General features: G+C 46.0%; 1 protein-coding gene across 1 annotated transcript; it reads right to left on the reverse strand.

The window, feature by feature from the left end:
- Nucleotides 1-289: 289 nt before the first annotated feature.
- LOC119397994 (myotubularin-related protein 14-like) lies at nucleotides 290-19,670 on the reverse strand. Its single transcript, XM_049416567.1, has 13 exons — nucleotides 19,514-19,670; nucleotides 15,513-15,578; nucleotides 14,287-14,366; nucleotides 13,358-13,466; nucleotides 12,972-13,044; nucleotides 12,685-12,729; nucleotides 12,282-12,335; nucleotides 10,172-10,274; nucleotides 9,304-9,420; nucleotides 9,080-9,153; nucleotides 1,911-1,981; nucleotides 669-746; nucleotides 290-298 (listed from the first exon to the last, which is right to left on the reverse strand). Exons 1-13 carry the CDS (start codon nucleotides 19,628-19,630, stop codon nucleotides 290-292), a joined length of 996 nt encoding a protein of 331 aa, XP_049272524.1. The 5' UTR covers nucleotides 19,631-19,670.
- Between the last annotated feature and the right edge of the window lie 1,033 nt (nucleotides 19,671-20,703).

The following is a 20,703-nucleotide window of genomic DNA, read 5'->3' on the forward strand; positions in this document are numbered from 1 at the left end:
TATGAAATCGCATTGAAATGTTGCTCAGATGGGAAACGTTGACAGAATGGGAAGCCACATACAAAGATAAACGCTAACAAATTTCACAAACGAATAGTTGTCTTACTCCTTGCAATGGTAGTCAGCAATAACTTCATGTAGTTCTTGGTCAAAGTCAGTAGGTCCCAAGTCTGAAAAAAAAAAAAGGCAGGACGACGTGCGGCGGTGTAACAGCGTCAGGTTACGAGAAATTCGCAACGCGTTGCCAAAGTACAGCGGTGCACATGCCTCTGCGGCGTTACAGCGGTGGTTAGCGCTTCTTGCGAATGTAGAGAGAGAAAGAAAGAGCAAAGGAAGGCAGGGAGGTTAACCAGAAGTTTGTATCCGGTATGCTACCCTGCACTGGGGTTGGGAAGTATAGCATACAGAGACAATCTCTTTGCCACGCTTTCAACAAGTTAGACGACCAGCCTCTATCAGAAGAAAGACTACTACGCCATCGTCCGGACATAACGTCGCAGAGGGAGGCTTCACAAGCACTACTAACCTTCCTGCGATTCACTGGCCTGTCAGAGCGCCTCTGTGCGGAACGCTCTCATGTGTGTGTGGTTGTGATTGTTTTTTTCCCCTTATTTTCTCTCTCTCGCTTTAAACCCCCTATTGCGAATGTAGGTACATGTAAGACTTGCCTTGTAGCCCTCCCAATTGACGTCGAGCTCCGAAAACAAACTGGTGTCGGGAACTTGCAGCTCGGCGTCAATCCATTCCTGCATAATAAAGATAAAAACATTGAAATAACTAACTGTGACGCACCTTGCGACGGAATTGCGACATACGATTTCCAAGAATATTGATACAAGCTACACTCTTCAGAAGAAAAGAAGTACCCGTCACACGTTTTGGTGAGGTCTAACTTGCCACATATATCTCTTTAAAGACAGGTCAACTCTCTTCGGGAGAGTCGCGTCTTCAACGACTCTCTAAAGAATATAGTTGCCTCTAAACAAATTATATCTGGCGTTTTAGGTCCCCAAACCGACAATATGATTATGAGAGACGCCGTCGTGGAGGGCTCCGGAAATTTCGGTCATCTGGTGTTCTTTAGCGTGCACTGACATCGCACAGTACAAGGGCCTCTAGCATGTCGCCTCCATCGATACGACCGCCACGGCCGGAATCGAACCCGCGACCTTCGAGTCAGTAGCCAATCACCATAACCGCTGCTCCACCGTGGCGGACCGGCCTCCAAAGAGTTAACGGGCATCATTAAAGAGTTATATATGGGTCAAGTCAGGACTCGCTAGAAAGAGTGAAAGTACTCTCTTCTTGGTGTCCAGAAGAGTTGGTGAAATAAAGGCGTGACCCGAGGATGTTCCTCGTTAGCAGCGCAGTTAACGTTCCCGATTTGAATAGATCATCTAAAATGGAAATTACGCGTGCTTGGATACAGCTTACCGAACGTTTCACCGAGTTCACCTCAAGGTGTGGTAATTGTGCATATCGGAGCATTCACACGCACCACTTCCGAGCATAGGCTTGCGCACAAGGGGGGGGGGGGAGGGCTGCCTCCGCCCCCTTCCTAAACATATAAGGGGGGCGCCAATTCTTCCCCATACCTTTAGTCAGCTGGACCTGTGACTGTTGTTTAAAGTGCAGCGTTAGGGTAACTCAAGATTTTGGTGGTGATGGCGACCGAGGACCACTGTTGCTACATTCGGAAAAAGTTTACTCCTTCACTTTATCCTCGGAAAGACGGGGACTAAAAGAAGACTGTCGTGAGAAGAACGTCATCGTTTCATTTAAATTCTGGCACCCACTGCGACGGAAGTTCCAAACTTCAAAATGATCAACCTACTCACTGCGCCAAATGTAGGAACGTTTAAGCAATGAAAGGTAGCGTAAGTGGTGTCTGATATATGAAAGTGCCGCACCTGTGACCAGTCGAATATCAAGCCTCGGGCCCGGTAACCGGACCGCGAGTATTTATCGAAGAACTCGCAACCTGTAACGACCACAAATAGAATGCATGTCGTCGGTGTTATGTTGAAGCAAGGAGAGGAATGAGATTGCCGGCTGAAAAGACGCAAGCAACTTTTAGACACTTTGTATAAAATTTCATATGCACACTTTTCACAGACATGCGCAACTTCACCGTTGAGCAGAGAGCTAGGACGACTTTAAAATCTCGAAAAATCATTTCTGTGTTTTGCCATACTTTGTCGTGACTGAATTTGAATTTATTGACATGAAACAATGTTTCAAAAATACAATAGTGTGAGAAACGCATCTGAGTCCCTAGCATAAGGCTAGTGGGGATTCATTCAAAAGTTTCAAAAGTAATCATGAAAAGGGCATGGCACATATCAAAAATGGAGTATAAAAACAAAAATAGTTCACTCAGATATAACACTTCGAAAACTAAGTAACATTATGTACGTACAGAGCTTAGGAATTGATCATATGTATGAGCAAAAAAGAAAAGAGAAACCAAAGACATAACAGTGTGTAAAAAGATATCAAAGGAATAAGTGTACAAGCATACGAAAATAATTGACTGACATTAGAACACTTTCAAAGCCAGTTATGGCATATGTATCTAGAGAGCGTAACAATGAGACATAAGGACAAAAAGAAAAGAAAATACATTGACACACACACACACACACATATACTTACATATATGTAAGAGAGTGTATGCATAAGTAAATGTGATAACATGCAACATGATTATACATGGTAGGCAATTCAATATGGATGTTTCTAGCATTGATACGCTGGGTGTGTACATGTTGCTTTAAAAAATGTTTTTCCAGTGCAAAAGAGAAATTCTTATTTTGTGTTAATCCTTGTGGAATGTTTATTCCACACGGCAACACCATTAGTCTCCTGTTACCGTGTGTGTGTGTTTTTTTTTTTTGGTTTGCTGAGTGAGATAGTTTCGTTTTACTTTGTTCAGCATTCATAACTATAGAACATAAATGTGATGAGCTATCTGAATAGTTGGTGTTAATAGTAGAATGGACCATAAGTGCTGTTTCATAATTAGCGCGCTGAATGGCATGATATTAAGGCTTCAGAAGAGTGGCAAAGTATGTGTCTTATAGCCTGAATTGGTTATAAAGAGTATTGCTCTTTTCTGAAGTTTTATTACTGGTTCTAGGTATGTGCGGTATGTGTGACCCCTGGTGACCAGACAGTAGTTCAAGTCGCTATGAAATACACTAAAGAAAACAAGTTTTAAGTTTCTGGAGACTTCTTCGATATGAGGTTTCCAGTTAAATTCAAGGGGAACGCCTAGGTATTTTATCGAATATACTTGTTCTAGCGCTCAACTGTTTAGTGTAAGGGTGCATGAGTGTTCGTCGAGTGTTTTATGCGGTGAGGTAAATACAGTGTACTTGGTTTTCTGTGTATAGTAAATTTGAAGAGAACCGCTTGTGGATACTTACAAGCTCTGAGCTCGCACACACAAAGGTACGGTCGAAGGAATCTTGAGCGCATATGAGAGCTGTATCGTCAGCGTACATAAATATCGAAACGTTTTTTGCCACGCAAGGCAGGTCGTTGATGCATAGTGAGAAAAATATTGGTCCGAGAACTGAACCTTGGGCTATACCTATTGTTCCAAGAAACTCGGACTGGGAATTAACCCGTTTTACTGTCTGTTTACGGTTTTCTAAATAATTTTTAAAGAGGTCCTGCAACACTTTCCCAGCATGGTCAGGAAACGCTGCCGATCGGTAGTCGAAGCTCCCGAAACACACGAGCCAAACATTGGAGAGCAGCAAGCTGCCTGGGATTTACAATAAATTCTCACTCAGCTAAAAAGCGCTGCCTCTTCTCTCGACAAAAATTATGCTTACGGCATCACTGACAAGTTCCATGCCATTGGCTGATTTGAACATGGCGCGCTCGGTAGTTGCTGTGGTCTCCGCGGAAGGCAGTCACTTGCCCGCGCGCGATCGCACTGAAAGTACGCCGCGCCTTCGAAGAAAAAAAAAAGAAAAAGTGCTCAAGGTCACAAGGAGCGCGTGACGTACCTTCTTCCCTCGTGCCACCCATCCTTGCTTAGCTTCCAGCGCTTTCGTCAGGACCAGAGAAGAGTGAAGGCAATTACAGTGTGCGACAAATCTTTAACTCCGCTCGTACTAGACGGATTCTAAAATTATTTTGTGGGCGGTCGATTCGTGAGGAAATAAGCTCTTCGAAAAGTGTTGCACGGCTCCTTTAAAGAACTAAACACATTCCGCGAAAGCATTAGCATTCTCGTTTATTTAATAATAAGCTGTGGTTGACAGTATGAACGGCTTTCTTCATGTCAAGAAATATACCTAGAACTGTTTTGTTGCTATTTAAGTAGAAATTTATAAATGCAGATAGAGACAAACGGCTGTGTCGGTTGACCTCTTTGTAAACCGACGCTGACAGGGTGTAAAAATACTCCCGTGTTCAAGGAAAGACATGATTCGCCTGACTTAGTTTTTCAAACACAATATTAATGATAGTTAAGGTGAAGATGGGACGGTAGTTTTGTGGGATATTTTCGTAATCAGCTTTGTGAATCGGGATTATTTTTGACAACTTGCGAAGTTCGGAATACTTAGATGTACAAAATGAGAAGTTAAAAATTTTTTCTAAAGGTACACAACTGTTATCTTTCCATTCTGTTAGCGCCAAAGAAGATACATTGTAGATTTCACAGGCATACCACTAACTACAGTTACAATTTCGTTAGCTGTTATATCGGTAAACTTATATGAATTAGGAATATGAGGAGGGTATATAATGTATTCTTCGTTCACAGTCGTAGCCCCTAGCAGAGAAGCTACGGTGCAAAGGTAGGTATTAAACGTCAAAACTACGGTACTTAATGTTACACAGAAAGCCTCGAGGTCTGCCATGGGGATAGAGTTTGCTGAGGGTTTCAGAACCGAATATATAATACGCCATGTTATTCGTGAATTACCCGAATTTTCGGCTGTTAGGTTTGTAATTGTCTCTTCCTTAGTCGAATGATCTGTTACTTTATTACGGGCCATTCTGAATTGATGTTCTGTGAATTTCTGCCTTTGAATGCCAAAAATCTTCGTGAATTGTTCTAAAATGTGCCGATTCTCCCATGGCCAAATTCGTGTTCTGTAATATCTCTTGTCACGAGTCCTTTGTTGACTGCATTATAGCCTCGCTTAAGGTTTTGTGTAGTTTGGAATAAAAAGTATTCACATCTGGGGCAGATATTTCAGCAGACTGTAAATGTTCTGATGAACAATTGAATTCCGCGCTTTGTGGGCATTCACGGAGAGCTGGAAAGGAAATGCGACTGTGAGTGCCTCGTGATTTAATGCGGTGAACCTCTATGACTGGAAGTAAGATAACCGAAGGGGAGTGATCACTTATGGTTGCGTCATAAGTAGCATGCCATGCTTCTTCAGTGTGAAAGTTCCACAAAATGTTCGCTACAAGACTATTTTGGTGTGACACATATTGGTGCAGAAACATTATGAAAGCCTTATGACGACATCATGTAGTACTCTGAATGACAGTTCTTTATGGTATCTATGCCGAAGTTCCCGCAGATCACTGTTTGGTTGAGCGAATTTGCGTGTTGTAGGAACCGTTCAAAATGATGCATGAATGTTGATTATCTTTCACTGGCGGCGCGATAAACCTACAATTACTTCATTTTGACATCTAGCAACAATGATCTCAAGCTCAGATGAATACGATTTTGTGTAATCAGAGAACAGTGCAAGGTATACCAGATTTTACAAGTAAGGGTACACCACCACCTCTATTGGAAGCGTGTCCTGTAGTGTAAAATAAATTATTACCAGCGATGAGAAGCGCTTGATGCTTTAGGGTGCTTGCCAACAGGTAGCGTTAAAATGTCATCGATAGAAAGAAAAGGGCCCCGTGAATGACTCATCCTTGTGCTGTACTGTGACGAGTACTGACCACATGCAGTACTCGTACACTAGTGTCGTTGTGAAGGCGAATCTGTTGCCAACACTTCGAGTACCATTTGAATAAAATGAATTAGTGCACCGTGAAATAAACGAATGATTACGCAGGCAAATATTTAATACATCACAGAGGGAGTGCCTGGGCTAGGTGGGAGATTACACGAATGCAACGTTTTGGAGAAAGATTAAAGCATTAGTAAAAAATTAAGTCTTTTTTGTGGTGGACCTCCGATTCCGGAAGACCATTGGCTTTTGTCGCCGTCCGAGCTCGGTTAACCAGAGCTTGTTGCTGTTCTGGGTCCGAGTTGGAAAGGGCCGCCTCCCACTCGACTATCATCGGATTATATTTGGCTGATATTTCCGAAACTGTGCTGCCCTCTGTGAATGCACTATGAAGGAAAGAAAAATGAGAATATGCTGTGCCCTTTGGCCTCAGAAAAGTGGAGATGTTAGGGAGAAGGCGCACTTGAACATTGTCTTGAGAGGACGGGCGAGCTTGGGAAGACATGTCGTGGCAAGACGAGTGAAAATAAGGCTCAAGTTTGGGAGAGTTTTCCCCCTAAAACGAAAAAGGTGCTTCTGTGTCGAGGACAAAAGAACGGATGTACATTGTCGGATGCGATAAACGATGATACCGTATGCGCAGTGGCACAACCATATCGCCGCTGTTCTCGATAATAAAGAGGTGCTCATGACGCAAGGCAGACAGGGGGGGGGGGGGGGGGCGGACAGTCGCCCAAATCTAACTAACGTGCACTAGTTAGATTTGGAACTTGCGCTCACCCTTATTGCAACTAAATTGCAAGAAGAGTGAGGGCAAGTGCATGTCTACAAAGCACATGCCCATAAAATTGCTTGAAACTTCGTTCCATCATATGGCGCTGACACAGAAAAGTCGACGCTGCGCACGCTAGTTAAACATCTGGGCAGCTGTACATACAATATGCATACAGTATGCTTTCTGGCCCGTTTATGTGCCTTGCGTCTGGCTGCCACAAGTGGCGGTGAAAGTGGGATGATTTCAGCCGACGCATGCCGCCGCAATGACGACACTACCTACTGCCATGACAGCCGCTATCGGGAAGCAGCGGCGATAATTTCGCCACTACGCATGCAATGATTTCTGTCATCACATCTGTTTAGTAAATGAGGCCATGGTATCCAAAACGCTTTCTTGTTTTCCTTAGCAACTTTTGTTCAACGCATTCTACTAGATGTTAGAAGCCTTCGAGCGAAGAGGCCGGTGTGGGCTGCAGCAACCCCGCGAAACGCAAGCAAGCTACTACGAAATACTACACACGGCTGCCAAAATGGCTGTCAAATAATTGAAGTCCAGCGATGTTATTTTTTTTAGGGGCGAAGCTCCTTAAGGCGGCACCCGTTCGTCCCTCGTAGTCGTCGTGGTCGTAGTAGTGAGTAACAAGTCTTACGCTTTGACCTCCAAGCTGGTGCCGGTGGGAGATTTCTCCTGTGCGTTGTTGAACAATAAAAAATTCGCATCGTGCGCGTTAACTAAAAGCCGAATTCTTCTGTCTCTCATTCCCCATTAGCAGCCATTGGCATGTTCCAGTAGTAAACGTTAGTAGAAGTGTAAGTGTTAGCTAAAAGCCGACTTCTTCTGTCTCTCATTGCCATTAGCAGCCATTGTTTACCTCCAAGGTAGTGCCTGGTGAGATTTCTCCTGTGCGTGATTAAACAATAAAAATTTTGTTCAAAACGCCGTTGATTGATGAAATAAACCAACGAAAGACGCCACATGTTTTGTAAAAGCAGGACGAAAGAACGCCAGATGTTTTTCTTAAAGTGTAGTAGTAGCAGTTGTATGTAGCCACCTCGCCCGATCGTCAACGGGCGAGGTGGACCGGCAACGGCGCGAGGACCCTGCCGTACGAGAGTTAAATCACACTAAAAGACATACTTTGCGGGCGATACACTCTAGTGAGCTTTCAACTTTTCGTCGTAATGTACAAGATAAAGAAATTATTTCTACGAAAAACGCAAGGCACACCTTGAGCAATATGTTTGGTTTTGGGACGCTAAATGGAACCATGAGGCGATGCGAAGCCGGAGCACTTGCACGATCGCGTTCCGTTGGCTTTCGTTGGGCATGCTACCGACCTCGCGTCGTGGAACGCGCGTCCTGTCTTCCCTCTAGCCTTGCCTTTAATTCGCACAGGGCGAGCGGGGAATGCGGTCGCTCTTGGCGCTCTTTCGCTCGGGAGCGGACTTCTTCCTTGCATTTCACCGATCACAAGTGATAATGAAGGGACCACGTAAACCAACAGTACAATAAAAGTTTGATGTTTAATATATACACGATGTTTCACACTCTTTATATTATGTACTGGGCGCATTTCACGGAAGAGTTTCACGGTTTACAGATGATTCCCTCCGTAGCTTCGCCCCACTCATCATCATTCACCCCGTGGATATGCTGTGATTTTTTTGTTTACTGTAGAGGAAGATAAAGTTCATGCAGGAAGAAGGAGCATAGTTCATGCCGGAGTGTAGTGCAGGAGTGTGTATCGCCATAGACTGCTATTCATGCATCAGAATTAGTGATAGAAGCGTCCCAAACGATTGCTTGAAAGCGGTACGCTGGGTCAATTGGTTGCTGACGCTTCTATTAGGCTTGCGCTGGAACCGCGATGCTACACAGGATAAAAACAGCATATCCACGGAGTGAATGATGATGAGTGGGCGAAGCTGCGGAGGTTCATGGAGGATAGTGCCCTAACAAATGACCGTGTTGACATTTATTACAGTCCAATAACGTCACCTTCTAAGCTCTCCGTGCTAACCAGCGAAGCTGAAGCGCGTGGCCCCTGTTTTTATCACTAGGTCAAACCGGACGGCTAATTCACGACTCAAACATTCATTAAACCTGTCTAAGATCATCCTCGCTTGCTTTCTCTCGGGTCGAAAGCATACGAGCTGCCACTTTAGCGTGTGTATATATATGACATTACGGCGATGAAAATACGGCAGGACTTTTCGTAGATAACTTCAAAGCTGCGTTGCACACAGCTATAGTTGTGTACTATGTCGCGTTCCTGTCCTAAAAAGAACGTGTTCTACATACATTGAGACGAGACGGTATCAGGTACGGTACAACTCTGACTTCAGAAAACACTTACCTGGGAAAGGGAGCTGAAAAATTGTGAAGTCGCGGTACCTGTTGAACTTGTCGACTTTTTCGGAGGAGGTCAGGCTGCGGTAAAGCAAGGTTTTAAAGGCAATAGCGAGGCTTAGATTCTTGCGTTTAACGTGCTGAAGTGTATATCAGTTACTCAGAAAGCGAGGAAGGGCACTGCGAACTCTAGAAACGTGCACTGAAAGGTGTACTACGAACGGAACTCACTTTATGCATAATTTTTGTTTCTTCTTTTCCACCATTAAGTCGCAGATCTGGTTAATTGACAGAAATTTCAGCAGCTGGATGTCCTCGTTTCGCAGCTCGCCGTGCACAGATGCGTCACTGCGGAAATGAGAGTTGGGAATCACGCTCTGGAGGCGCACATTGGGCACCAGTTACGTACGACGAATAACCTATATACGAGAGAACGTATTTTATATAGAGGCTAGCAATGCTCCCTGCTACCTGCTTCACAGGTGCGGCCCTGTGAGCGCAAGTCACGCACGTAATGGTGCTCCTAATTCCGACACGCTGCGACAGTGGGACGCAGTCTTGAACCACACGTCATGCTGAATGTCGCAGCAACCTAGTTTCCTTACTTCCTACTGTTGCATCATTTCGAATAAGCAAGAAATTGAATTACACGCGCGGCAGGAGTAGATCAGGACGCCGCTGATCATTGTGACAGTGAGTGGTACGCAGGACTCAATGCCGCTAAGGCGTTAGAATATTTCATCGTTGCTGTAATAACGGCAGATAATAATAATAATAGTAATAACAATAACAATAATCACAATAATAATAATAATAATAATAATACCTGGGGTTTTAGGGGCCAAAATCACGACATGACTATGAGCTCCGGAAATTTTGACCATCTGGTGTTCTTTAGCCTGCACCGACATCGCGCAGCACATTGGGCTCTGCATATCACCTCCATTGCAATGTGACCACCGCGGCCGGGACCGAACCCGCTACCTTGAGGTCAGCAGCCTAGCATCGTAACCGCTACACCATCGAGGTAGACGTAATAACAGTCGTGCGTTTACGGTAAACAAAGACGAAGCTTTGAGCTCTGTTCAGAGTGGCTCACTCTTCTGGTGCCATTGGAACGGCCACAGATGGTTCGTCTTCCACTTCTCCCTGGAGGCTTGAAAGGGCGGCAGCGGCAGAATCCTCGTGTTTGTCGGTGCAGACTGAAATATAGAATATATATGGTTTATAAAGCCGAAGGCCCTAGGTGCCTCGTGAAATGAGAAATGTGAGCGACAGCGTCAACACGAGCGATGCAAAAAATCGTAACGCGATGACTTCATCATGGCGTCACAGGTACAAAAATTTTGTGACGCCAAATGAAGACTTCATCGCATGCAATAGTGGCTTGGTCAAAGGTGGGCCGATCCTGGAGGCACTGCAAAACCAGGTGAGGTGCAGAGAAATTGGGGGACACTCAAGCTTCGCCTTTAAGAGTAGAACGCGATAGCGATATCCTGCCCGTAGTGCGCACTTCGAACACCACGAGTGTTTAAGAGAATGCGCGAACTGAGGTGTGTGCCTTATGTAATGGGTAGCATGCTTTGAACCAGCAGCAAATATGTGCGAGAACCTTTTTCGAAGCTGCGATTCACCCACTACGTGGTCTTAAGGGAACACGCGCAGTAATGTGTGTGCCTTTTGTAATGGGTGGCTGTCTTTAAACCACCAAGTCGTTATGATATTGACGTGGTGTGACGCCCGATGGCAATGTACGCTTGTACCACGCAATATTACTGCCATATTACGTCTCGTACTGTGACACCTGTATACAGGACGAGTATTTTTAGGCTCTCAGAGTAGCTCCAAGCGGAGGCGTGGCTGTGTGGTAGAACACCTGCTTGCCACGCAGACGGCCTGGGTTCGATTCTCACTCAGACCCAACATTTTTAATATTTTATTTGCAGCTTTTTCGATTTTTCGGTCACGGACAAGATGATTTTTCGCTCACAACCAACGGCGCCGACGCCGACGGCGGAATTTCTGCGATACGAGCTCTTTAACGCTATCGCGTTAAAATGTTTTAACAGCGAAACTGTTTTAGCTTGCTGCAATTCCGTGGGGGACCGTCGAAAACTATGCGGGTATGCGCCACAGAAATCGGGTATGTGCCAAGGAGCTCCTAGCATATATAGCATAGCCATGCATGGTATAGTACAGCAAGGGGGTGGGAAATAGAAGAGAGGGTGAGGAGGAGTGACGTGATGGTGAGGAGGAAGGAAAGGAGGAGGGGATAGGGAAAAGCATCCTATATATAGCATTGCATACTACAGTTGATGCGCCACAGACAGTGGGTGCGTGCCAAGCAGCTCCTCTCGTATCATATCCATGCATAGTATAGTTTAGGGAGGGGATGGGAAAGGGTAGTGAAGGTGAGGAGGACTGATGTAAGGGTGAGGAAGAGGGAAATGAGTAAAAAGAGGAGATGAGAAGGCAAACCATAGCAAAGCCATGTACAGCCACCTTTTTTTTTTGTGTGTGTGGCCTGAACGTGCGAGCGCCAACCGCCGAGTCGGTGAGCGCTGCATAACGAAGCGCAGTGGCCAAATGGACGAGAATACACCCATGCGCGCAGTGAACAGTCCGGGGCAGCTTTCGTCTGCCAGGCTGTTCTTCGAAATGGACGCAATCACACCTGCTCTATTGTCCCTGCTTTTTTTTATGTCCTGTTTTTGGCTTGCAGTGGCAGATATATTTTTTTGCTTCAGGAAAGTAGTGCGTGAACCGCAGAAAAAGAAAAAAAAAGACCGCTGATACGCACGTAGTATAATCAGCGGATGTATACCGCATCTCAAGGGCGGACACTTGATTTTTCTTTTGTTTTTAACGTGATGGCAGTGTACAGAAAAGAAAAAAAAAATGCATGACGATAACGCTACCTATAAGCAGCTGGGGTGGTGTCCGATTCCCGGAACAGCCTAGCAAAAGACAACGGCACAGTTTCCTCCGCTAACTACACAGTGTTGCTGATCTGTACGTATAGCTCCACGCAAACTAGGCGCATAAATTTAAGAACGACAAGTAATTGATTTAGTTTTACTAATGCAGGCAAAAAAGGTGAAGCATAGAACCCATGAACTACACTTATGTAGACTGGAGGTCGCGAAAGATCTTTTTCAATACGCAACCACCGCGCGTGCTCTGAAGCAAGATACTTAAATTATACTTGCCTGTAGACTCCTGGGAAGCCTCCAGGCTTGACGTCGGAGTGTTTTCAGCGCTGTCTGACGGAGATTCATTGAAAAAGAAATCAGAAAGTTGCGCGCTAGAGATTATGCGCTCTCTATTAGAGAATGATGGATGATAAGGGCGGCCACGCCTGAGATAACCTATGAAAATCTGTAGAGAGGTGAGCTCAGGATTTGTGACCCACACTGTGACCGGCCGCTACTTACTGTACCAAATTAAAACACTGCTGCTTGTGAACCTCTGCAATGAGTGCACAGGGCTTGTTATTAACGCTTTTTTTCGAAAAGCAAATGGCACGCGCACTTGTTAGCCGAGAATAATTGGCAGTTATATTGAGCTTAACACAATAAAAACAAAAAAGAAACTTGAGAAAAAAACACTTACCGGAAACCATGGAGTATATGTATGTGCACAGGTTGGCCGAGGCATCTGCACGTACACAGTAGAAGCGAGACAACATCAAGTTTCAGGGGTGTCATAACTGTTTCGCAAAATTGAAGCAGCAAAAGATTCACGAAGACAATGAACGCTGTTCATGCCTGTATACCAAACCATCCCAGATTAAAAGTGATTTTAAGTTATTCGAAAATTAGCACTGTCCGATCAGCGAAACAGAGACCCAGTCAACTAACCGGAAAAAACCAAGATGCTCTAGGATGAAAAATCCCTACCGTAGACTTTCTCCGCCGCCATTCGGGTGTAGATCTCTACTCCTCCAGAAAGAGTTGCCGAGCGGCAGATGTGCTAGGCAGAGATGGAAAAGAGGTGCGTTAAGGTGGAATGTTAATCTTTAGGAAAAACAAACAAACTTTGTGATTATTAATGGGAAGGCACAGTGCAACTGAAACAATGGACAAGAACACGCAACACACACGATGGTTTTTGTCCATCGTTCTTGACACACTCGACGTTCTTGTCCATTGTCTTAGTTGTGCTTTGCCTTCCCATTCATATAAACCAACTCGCCCAGATCAAATTCTCATTGGTGATTAAGGATCGTAGGAGTACTGAATCAACCAAAAGAAATAAAATAACGGAGTAAACAAAAGCAAGATACCTTTCCGTCGTACAGTATAATGGGAACGACAAAACGCGTCCATGCTCTGGCCGCTCGAGCTTTCTTCATGCGCTGCCTTAGTTCTTCGGCACGTGCTTCTTGATCGTCCCTGCAGAGAAAAGATCTGCTATAGCATCATTAGAAAATAACGGTGTGGTCTGCATTGAGGTGCTTGCGCACTTATTCGTTGGACAGAGACTTGCAATGGGAAAATGTTTAGGGAAGGGTACGTGCGCATTGGCACTCCTGAGAAATGGATGGTTGGTAGCCGTTCTATGAAGGAACTGACGACAACGTTTGTATCGGCCACTCGTGCGTGGTGGGCTGCCCACTTCCCAGTAATAATGTTATTGCATGGCACTTTTATTGACGTTATTAGGTTAAAACACTTACGGCCAAGCAAAGGACAAAGGAATTGTCGAGAAAAAAAAAAAAACTCGCACAATTTTCATGTTGTCGTGAGACGTCGCACATGTATCGTTGCCGTCAAGGCATATATCTAAATACCGGCGGCTCGAACAAGTAGAAACTGCGCCTATATCGGGCAATTGAATGTAGCAAGAGAATTTTCCTGTACCATTGTTTTTTAGCCACACGATTACCTATTCCGTAGAAATTTTAAAGGGCGACGAACAGCGCCTTCGATACGAGAACTGAATGCACAGGAAGCGTAGTTCGCGGGTTAATTCGCACGCAACGCGGAATAACGCTTAAGCGATAGGGGACAGCAAGGTGACACTTAAGTAAAAAGATTTCGTCAGTATACGCCCAATGAACGAACGGAGTCTTCGTTTGTGTGCATCGCAGAATAGATTTTACTATATAATGACATACGTATGAGCTCTTCGTATTGATTTCACAGTGTGAAAACAGTGCCGAGCAGAGAAGGAGAAATGACGGAATATTAAGTAAAGGAACTATGAACTTGCCCGTCATCAGCAGGAAGCGCCAGGCACATTATTTTTTCAGGATAAGATGAACTCAGTGAACCGCCTTTGTTGTCGATGATCTATGGGCGAAGAAAGAAGGCTTATAAAAAACGTGCGTTATACATCGAAAATATTTGTTATTCCAGTATTCTGTTTCCGACGTGGTATTCTGGAAGGGCATAAAAATATGCGTGACGTTGACAATTCCTGAACTTTCTGGAAAAACCTATGTTCGGGTGCAACAGATACAGGTGAAAGTGGCTAGTTGCTATGCACTCTTAAAAAAAGGTAGTAAAATTTAATTGCAGCATTTACTAAACCGACAATTTTACGACGTGCCGCTTAAGTTTTACTAATATAAAAATATATGAGAGGTAGTAAACGTTGCCTGTACTACTCAGCTTGTCGCCTTTAGTAAACGTTACTACCGAGACTGGCCGTAGTACGTTATGCTGCAATTGCACTAGTCCTATTAAAAATTTTGGCTAACTAATCGTCCTGATTATGATGATGGAGAAACAGTCTTGCGGTTCGTCATGGCACACACGTATGCATTTAGTACAAGGTATATGAATCTGGGCCGAAAACATCGATTTGTATACGCGTAAGTATTAAAGAATGCTGCAATTACCTTTTAATACCTTGAAGAGCGCATAGCAACCAGCCGCTTTCACCTGTATGTGTTACTCACCGGTGCAACGTGTCCTACCCGAAAATATGGCTATATATAACATTAAAGTTTCCGTTAGGGCACTTAGAAGCCTTGATGTTCTATATATGCGTGTATATGTATGTGTGTTAGCTTATGGTTCGCTCATGCATCTGTGTACACAGTGCATATCTGAAGATACCACACTGGCGTGTATTTACAAGGCTGATAACACGCAGTAATTAGATTATTCGCGTAACAAGACGATGCCGTTTCCCCCACGGCGTCTCTCATAACCCGAGACATTGGTTCGTAAAAACCCCATAAACCAACCAACAAACCGCACCGTTTGACATTTCTGCCATATAGCAAAGCTGGTAACATTTTGCTACTTTTTCCCTACAGGTATTAACTAAATAGCAAGTGTCATGGTAGTAAGGTTACTGACTTCGCAGTTACGATAGACTTAGTGAATGTTGCGACAGGCATTTACTACCTGTCAGTTACTAAACAACACTAAAATTTTAGAAGAGTGTATGCGAGATCAATAACGGAATTCAGGTGACATTTTCTTTACCTTTACGGTATAGTCTTTGCTGAAAAGGTTCATGCATTTCTGCTGAATTCCTTCAAACGCAGCAACCTGAAAAGCAGAAGACAGTCAATAGAGATACACATGTGCAGGAAACGTGCTCGCCGAACACGGCCAGCCCTATACATGCCAGCGAATTCCAAAGGTATCGAGCACAAAGAAAATTTCTCGTCGTATCGTGTTCTGGTCATGGGAAGTCAAATCTCCACTGGTTCCTAACGCAACAGAGTTTCAAAGAAACAACGGCTTTCCTTTTTCGCTTCCCTCGTGGTGCTACCTCATTGGCACATCCTCAGAAACTACGTCAGTACAACCGATAGTAACATTGGAGGTGCGACTGCGTGGCGAAACGTCGAAATAGATTAATAAGAAGCGATACTCCATGTGTATTGCACAGTCGACTAGCTTGTGCCACATTCCTTCAATGCCGTTCTGGTCACTAAACTTCGCTGTCACGCTATAGGCGAGCTTGATACGCTGCTCAAAAATGCCGCGACGCCGCGCCACTGCGGGCATGCATCGTTCGCGCATTGAAATGCTCGCGCAGTGCGGGACGAGATGCTGGATATGATGCGTTTGTCTGAGTTAGCGGAAACGTTGTCTCATGATGACGATGCCAACACGTGTTGCGTGCCGGGGTGCCGTTCCGGCTACAAGGAAACGACCAAGAAGCTGTGTTTTTTTTACCGTTAGAAAAGTAGCAGCCCGAGAAATTGAAGCGGTTCATACTGCGGCAGGAAAGTAGCAATTTTAACTTTGGGTCGTAGCATACACGTGTGCGCGCGAACCACGCAAAGTACCTACTCTCGGTTGTTTTGATCTGGCAAGATGGAGCCAGAAGGACTGATACTGCTCACAGTTTAACAGAAATTCAACAGCTGTGCTGGCCCAAGCATCTGGCGCTATGCGCAACCTGGCGGAGCCGCGAGATCGCGCTCACTTGCGGGCGAATGGGCGTGTAATAGCTCGTATGTTTGCCTCTGTTTACATGTGGCACCGCTAGCGCTTTGTCGCGAATGCACGGTGTTTAATTTCACGCAAATGGTTAAACGCTCAACCTATCGTAGTGTTGAGACGAAAGACGCTGGCCCGGCCACGGCGGCCGCATTTCGATGGGGGCGAAATGCAACACTCGTGTACAGAGATTTAGGTGCATTTAAAATGACCATACGTGGCAAAAATCAGTCTGATGTCCCCGCTACGACGTTAATCGTAATCATATCTTGGTACTGGTTCATAAAATCCCGAATGTTCGCATCTTTTCCGCTGATACCACCACGAGCTGCACGTTTTGAGCTGTTTTTTTTTTCTCTCCCGGATGCTCATATTAAGACAGAAAACGCGTTCAGATGGGTATTCATGCATGCCGAGTGTAAAAAATGAATTCATGGAGTAAAGCGACCGTTGCGGAATTTTAGAAAGCTAGAACACCGAGGCTGTTCCACACACAAGCAGAGCAGTAGCAGCGTCCGCGTGCCCTCATGCACGGCTGCGCCTCTAGCGGCGACCGCTGGCTCCATATGAAACTGACGTGGGACTTTCGTGACCATAAGAAAAAAAAAATCATTCAAGGACTCTGCTTGCACTATGATGACGTCACGTGCATCACTGTTAGCATTATGAGATGCACTGAAAAGCGGCAGTTTGGCGATCTAAGTGTCGCGCTGCTATAGGCTCGAGCACCCGGGCCATGGCGGCAGAGTTTCGATGAGGTGCTGAATGTAGAAACACAAGTCTAACTTGACTTAGTGCGCGTTGAGTCCTGGGTGGTCAAAATAACAGACTAGTATATGGCAGGCCCGTAGCCAGGGATTTTTCTTTTGAGGGGGGGGGGGGGCACTTGCTGAAGGCCTTGACTATTTTGAAAAGAACACCTATTTGGTGTATTTTCGGTAAAACACCTCTGGTAAAAATAATATCAGGGGTTTAACGTGCCAAAACCAGTATACGATTATGACGGACGCCGTAGTGGAGGGCTCCGGAAATTTCGACCACCTGGGGTTGTTTAACGTGCACCTAAATCTAACAAGACGGGCCTCAAACATTTTCGCCTCCATCGAAAATGCCGCCGCCACCGCCGGGATTCGATCCCGTGACCTTCGGTTCAGCGGTCGAGCGCCATAACCAGTAGACCACCGTGGCGGGTTCTAAAGCACCCGTTGGCTACGGGCCTGGACCCTTATGGTCATTGTGGTTTGGAGCGCCTGAAAACGGATAATTTGACACGCGTACAGCAAGGAGAGGGGGGAAGAAAATCCAGCCAACTCCACTTCACGAACACTGGCGAAACCGTGAAGCCTATGCCCGTCCTTCATCAGGCTATATCGTACTTCTATGTTCTTCAAGTCTTCCATTCGTTGGCGCTTAGCTTCGGCCTCTCTTGCACGAACGTCGCGGTTAGCTCGGCGACGACATGCCCGTTCTCGCGTCAGCTCTCGCTAACGCTCAGTCGGGCGGCTTCTTCATCGGGAGAATGAGAAACGTTGGCCATCTCGAAAGCGCAAACCCCTGAACACTGACGCGCTATTTTACACTCCACTGCACCTCACCGTCGCCCCATCTTGGTGCGTTTCTCGAAAATTCACCCCCCGACATCCTCCGCCTCTGGCAGCACACGCAGTCGTCCCCTTCCTACCGAGCCTCCCTCGCTACACTGCGAGGCCACGTGATCACCGCTACCACAACCCGCGGACGTGAAAGCCTCGACTAAGAACAGTTTCGCTGTTAAATGATAACTGATTTACAGGGGCCCATTGAGAGCACTATACCTGTGAACCAGTAAAGCTGCCTGTACTCTTGGTAAAAATGTATTGAGAGCTAACTCAGGAACCAAGCGCTGTAAATAACTGCGCAGGAACGGCATCAGAACGGCGTCAGAAGTATCGCTGAATGCTGCACCAACGCGTCATCTAACTAGTGCGCTGTGGCGAAATCGCGATGTCTCAAGACGCAGATACTACAAAAAGAAGACTGAGGAAACTGACGTATGCCATGCCGGAAACGCAACTGGTTACAGCATTTTCGCAACATCCAGTCCCATTCCGCGACAGACACGTGATGCGGTGTCCTACGAGCCAAACCCCTGCTAGATTTAATCGACCGCTTAAACGTCCATTCTATAGCAACTGTGCGCTTCGACAAACTAGTCTGAGAAGAGCAGCTGCAGTTAGAATTATCGGGCAACCACGAAGTATCGCGGCCTACTAACAAGGCTCGCGCGGTCCGCGCGAGCTTATTTTTCGGTGCTGAATCCACGACTAATGGGCGGTGAGCCAGCTATTAGGCAGCGCGATGATGCACTCGTCAGAGAGGCGTTCCAGCATCTTCAGATGTAATCTTATACCATGATCAGAACAAGCGCATTGTGCTAGTGCACGACACCACGAGACGGATAGTCGTAAAATCTGAGCGTGTGGCGATGAGTTATAGGTATATGGAAGCAGCATCTGGGGCACGGGCAACGCCAAGTATTACACTGACCACATGATTCATTTCTGTCCGTTCAGAAGGACAACCCTGACAATCTACATAGGGTCGCATTGTTGTAGTGTGAAGGTTTCCCACATCTAGAAGCGACAACCGCGGCAATAACGAAGAACGTTTAACGAGCATAAGCAGCGAACGCTGACATCCGGCTTTGTTAGCATCTCAAACATCTCAAGCAACCAATTAAGGTGGAACGAGATTAAATAATGAGCTGTCTCAGGTCCTATATGATGTAAACGCCGTTTAAAGGAGCCGCTTCAGATCTCATCATGCGGCACCTTCGTGCGTCTTATAACAACGAATAATTTCTGGCTAGCCCGACTGTTTCAAAGAAAAAAAAAACAATTGCAGGAACACATGTGGTGGCATGCCTTACTCATCTAGCATTTAATTAGTCGCGCTTAAGCATTCATTCTTTATATGCGATAGGACTGACGCCAGCCCAGTCCTCCGATCATGTGTTCGCGAAGTTTAACCTACAAGAACATTGTGCGGCTTACCATTTCAGCGTCGGAAGCATTGTGACAGAAGGATTGCTTGAAGAAGATACCCATGAGGCTGTCAAGATCAGATTCTTTAACGAGTTCCACTGGCGCCTGCTTGCACGGCGAGCCCATGATTGCGGTCCGCACACTGGAAAAGCTTCGGTGAACAGCGCGTCACCGCCGCCCACTGCTTCAGATATATACGCGCAAGAGTTGTCACGTGATGCCTGGTAATATTTGCACTGCACGAAAGCAGCGTCAATTCCCAGAAACTTTGATTCCGTTTGATTGCGACGAGCCACGGTGGTCTAGTGGTTATGGTGCTTGACTGCTGACCCGAAGGTCACGGGATCGAATCCCGGGCGCGGCGGTCGACTCACGGTGGAGGCGAAATGCTTAGAGGCCCGTGTACCCAGGTTCAGGTGCACGTTAAAGAACACCAGAAGGTCAAAGTTTCCGGAGCACTCAGCTACGGCGTCCCTCATGTAGTGGTTTAGGGACGTAAAACCCGGACAAATATTATTATTTAATTGCTAGGAACCAGCATAGTGAACAAGTGTGACTACCGCTAATCGCAAAACGTTTGGACGAAAAGATACGTACACAGATAGCGCCTGTCCGTGTCTTTTTGTCGAAATGTCTTACGCTTAACAATATTGAAGTGTGGAGTAGCGACTAGCTCGAACTCTCACGTTGCTATGTGGTAAGCTTGCTCTGGCTCGACATGGCTTACGTACACACGACTGAATATATTATGACGTAGAATTCACCATATCCTTGAAGCACATTTATCGCTACTGATGCTGTCGTCCCAATTTCCGAGATACATTGCTGCGCAGTGCAATGGCACTCGTGTAAGCCACTAGTTTTCATGCTAGATAAACCCGCCGTGGCAGCTCAGTGGGTCTTCAACAGGTAGTTTGTCAGGCTTCTAAACTTGAGGATATAGGGAACCCAAGCTCAAGTTTGCGGCGCGACGACAGCGCCGCGCCAGCCGCGCTGCGGCTCTGTCGGAAAACACTGAACCGTCGCGCGGCCGACTCAGCCCCTTTCACGGTAGCGGTAGCGCACGTGCGCTCGCGTTCTTCTCTCGGTGCGGGTAACTGTGGGGCCGTCAGCTCGGCACGTTGAACCGAGAGGCTTGCTGTGCGAAGCTGCGCATTTCCACGATGGCAGAAGCGACCCCGCGGAAGCGCAAGCGTGGT

The sequence above is a fragment of the Rhipicephalus sanguineus genome, chromosome 6 (assembly GCF_013339695.2).
Source record: "Rhipicephalus sanguineus isolate Rsan-2018 chromosome 6, BIME_Rsan_1.4, whole genome shotgun sequence".
NCBI lineage: Eukaryota > Metazoa > Arthropoda > Arachnida > Ixodida > Ixodidae > Rhipicephalus > Rhipicephalus sanguineus.

Excerpts from the sequence above, each read along its gene's own strand:
- LOC119397994 (XM_049416567.1), bottom strand. The coding sequence starts at position 19,630 with ATGGGCTCGCCGTGCAAGCAGGCGCCAGTGGAACTCGTTAAAGAATCT. Across the intron at positions 9,154-9,303 it reads AAACAAAAATTATGCATAAA|CCTGACCTCCTCCGAAAAAG; the intron begins GTGAGTTCCGTT and ends GCTTTACCGCAG. Across the intron at positions 747-1,910 it reads TGATATTCGACTGGTCACAG|GAATGGATTGACGCCGAGCT; the intron begins GTGCGGCACTTT and ends TTTATTATGCAG.